The 3,514-nt window shown below is 40.6% G+C and overlaps 1 protein-coding gene across 1 annotated transcript in view; it reads left to right on the top strand.

Moving 5' to 3' along the window:
* The first annotated feature begins 2,272 nt into the window (after positions 1-2,272).
* ostn (osteocrin) overlaps positions 2,273-3,514 on the top strand; it is a 4,468-nt gene continuing 3,226 nt past the window's right edge. The window contains exon 1 of the mRNA XM_019874230.1: positions 2,273-2,780. Coding sequence (XP_019729789.1) covers positions 2,643-2,780 — 138 coding nt within the window. The 5' untranslated portion in view covers positions 2,273-2,642. The remainder of the gene's footprint in view (positions 2,781-3,514) is intronic.

Genomic DNA, 3,514 nt, shown 5'->3' on the forward strand with positions numbered 1-3,514 from the left:
CCCCTCGACCCGCCCCTCCATTCCCCGTCAGTCACTTTCAAAGCAGAAACAGATCTTTCAAGACCCACAGAATATTGTATTACCAAAAGAAAGAGTAGAATCTCTTCTTTCATCAGTTTGCATCTTGCTCATTATGTTCTTTAGTAATCAGAAGTGGAACAAGGTTTGGTTTCACCCAAAACACTAGTTTACATAGAGTCTCCTGATTCTTCAATAAGCCGCCCTAATACTGTATTAGTCTTTCCAGAGGATAAATAATACTTGAATCACTGTATGCCCCCTTTTAACTTTGCAGTAGCTTTGTCAGAAACAAACTCTATTGAATGCTGAAGACTCGGACATGAATGCATCTCACTTCCAATCCGAGTTTCGATGTCCTTTTCTCCTCAGTCCCTGGATGCTCCGCCTTCATTCCTGCAAAGAATTGTGGTCTTGTTACATTCATCTACAAACATTATATCATGAGGATTATTTCCACCGTGAGCGGCGGCATAATAATATGTTACTAACACCACCCCAAATCCGAGAGGGCTCGGGTGTCACCCGGCGGCATGCCGACCGGCGCGCCGGGTGACATCACCAACCTGTGAGTCTCTTGATTGGCTGTTTGGTAAAGGTCCCCACTGGCGCGTGCCAGACGTGAGCATTGTGAACGTCTTTTTGTTGACTTAGAACAAGACGTTCCGCGGCTGGCGAGGTGTGAGGCCAGAGACTGGATAATTCCGGCCTGCATGCGTGTGTGTATTGTGTTACGATTAAGTCCAGAATGAATGAAACATAATAACCACGAGGTCCTGTGATTTAATTTGACATCGCCAAAGTCCACTCAATAAGCAAAGCGTTTAATGCGTTAATGACCCATATGACCTGTATCGCATTGTCAAAAAGTGTGTGTGTGTGTGTGTGTGTGTGTGTGTGTGTGTGTGTGTGTGTGTGTGTGTGTGTGTGTGTGTGCGTGTACTTGTCTGTTAGCGCTGGGTGATTAATCAGTTTCAATTATAAATTCATGGAAGTATGAAGATGATTTTTACCAATTTTTTTTGCACCATGCAGGAAGCGTGGAGTGTGGAGTGTGTGGGCCGCATGGAATGACATCAGTGCGACTCGAGAAGGTCGTCGCCAATTATCGGTCCAGTTATTTCCATCATTATTAGCGAGTTAGCTGCTATTAATAGCGCAGGTGTGTTGTCTCAATGAGAGCAAGCGAAATGAGGAAATGGAGCTCACCAGCACCCTCAGGGAGGACATGGGGCGGGGGCTGTTGCCAGTGGCGACGGAAACACAAACCAAAATCATGTTTACTGTTAAAAACGCACACGCACAAGTTTTTTAATTTGGTTACAAAACATTTCAACTCAACTTTTACAATTACCCGGGTGCAGTATGATACAGGCATACAGCTATAGATGGAGTTGGTCAAAACTCTCAGTGAACCGCAGTAATATTAGATGTTCTTTGCAGAGGATAAAGAAAATGAGCCTGTGAATCATGTTTTATCACTCTAAATGTATTGGTCTACTGTCCAATCCTTCGCTTAGAGCGTTACAACACTGCGACACTGATGCTATTCGACTAGCTGTCTATTGTGTTTACCGTTATGTGTTAGCGTGAAGCTAGCGGATTGCAAAGCAAAGTTACGTGGTTGTTTCAAGAATAAAACATGCCATTTTCTTAGTTTTCTGTTTCGTTTGACAGTAGATTTCAAGTGGGATTGGCAACAAACAGCTTGAAGGCACTTTTTGGGGAGGGAGGGAGAAGAAGAAGAAGAAGAAGAAGAAGAAGAAGAAGAAGAAGAAGAAGAAGAAAGCAACACACATTTCCACATGATATGGCACAAAATACAAAACTCAAGGTCCCAGGTTCACCCAGTAAAACCCAAGACTTGCCAAAATAAAAACAGAACCACAAAATAAGATAAAATAAAGATGGTAAAGAGATAAGGGAGGTGTTTTTCACAGTTTGAATGTGTGAACAAACACAATCAAGTAAAGGGGTGGATGCAAAAAAATGAGTGGCGCTCCAGTTTCACATAATATTGACATGGTCATTTTGTACTTGACCCAAAAAATACTTTGTTCACGATTTAGGTGTTCAACGTACAGGGATAAATAGGCATGATGGTATGTTTTCAGTAGTTACAGTCAGTTTGGTGGTTGAATAAATCTAAAGTTTTGTAATAAATCATTTTTTATATTAATTGTGACTTCAGTATCAATCAAAATAATCACAATTCTTTTTTTTCTATAATCCATCAGCCCTACTGTATGTCAAAATCATAAAACCAGAAAAATAAGTCAATCAATGAAATAAAAAAAAAATTTAGGTTCTCGTGGGATGCTGCACTCTCAAGTCAGTGACAATATCAAAGTCCTGAAAGATTTTGTCCTCAAAATATAATGTGAGTCATCGGCAGTGACATTTGGTTCACAAAACCCCCACAACTACTTCAGCTGACATCAATCCACTCTGGAGTGCATCAGCGTGATGTTTTTGATCTGTGAGCATCACTCGGGCCCTTATTTTTTTTGAAGTATTTTATTAAACATCACCAACGGAAGTACAGATGAGAAGAGGAGACGAGGGAAAGGAAAGGAAATGTGGAAGGAAAGAAATTCACCTGATGCCATCACACACACACTTACATGTTACACAGTGGAAAGGGGGTACAGGAAGTGATGTCACACGGGAGGCTGCACATTGGAAAGACAGACAGACAGACGGTTGCTATAAAACCTGACATCAAGTCTGCTCACGGCAACAGACAAGAGGACACGGTGAAGGTAATGTGTGTGCATGCAGATGTGTGTATGTTGTTCCACAATTAAAAATGCTCTTCATTTTGTCCTTTCGATTTGATTTTCTCTTCTCACCCCTTGCTGCAAAATTTGCAATATTATTGATGATATAAATCATTAAAAACGCTTAAAGTAATCCCTGCGGCAAAGTTTTACATGAAAATAGTTTGAGCTTTTTTGCATGATTTCATGCTTGCACGTTGCTGATACTCGAACAATATTTATAACTTATCCCAGTGCATGAAGTCAAGGCAGGGCAGCTTTATTTATGTAGCACATATACAAGGTAACTCGGCGTGTTTCACGTATTTACAAAAAAAACCCCATTAAAAGCCAACGTGCAAACACAAAAGAATGAAGGCAATGTTTGAATCGGGACGTCTTTATGTCACTTCATCATCATACACTCAAGGAATATTCTAAACACTGGCAGATAACACAAGAAATATTTCAATTACTCTGATGCACAAACTTGAATTTATTCATCAATTCATATCTCTATTTTTTTAATAAATTGTAAATTAATTCAATGTCATACAGAAGACCGACATATCTTGAGCAACGTTCGGCTAATATTGAAGACGAAGGTCAGGGAAGACCTTGTGAATGGAAGAATTTCCTGTGCGAGTGTGTGTGTGTCATGAATGGGGACATGCATCAGCAGTGTGTGTGTGTGTGTGTGTGTGTGTGTGTGTGTGTGTGTGTGTGTGTGTGTGTGT

This window comes from Hippocampus comes, unplaced genomic scaffold, assembly GCF_001891065.2.
Source record: "Hippocampus comes isolate QL1 unplaced genomic scaffold, H_comes_QL1_v1.1 scaffold125, whole genome shotgun sequence".
In the NCBI taxonomy this organism is placed as follows: domain Eukaryota; kingdom Metazoa; phylum Chordata; class Actinopteri; order Syngnathiformes; family Syngnathidae; genus Hippocampus; species Hippocampus comes.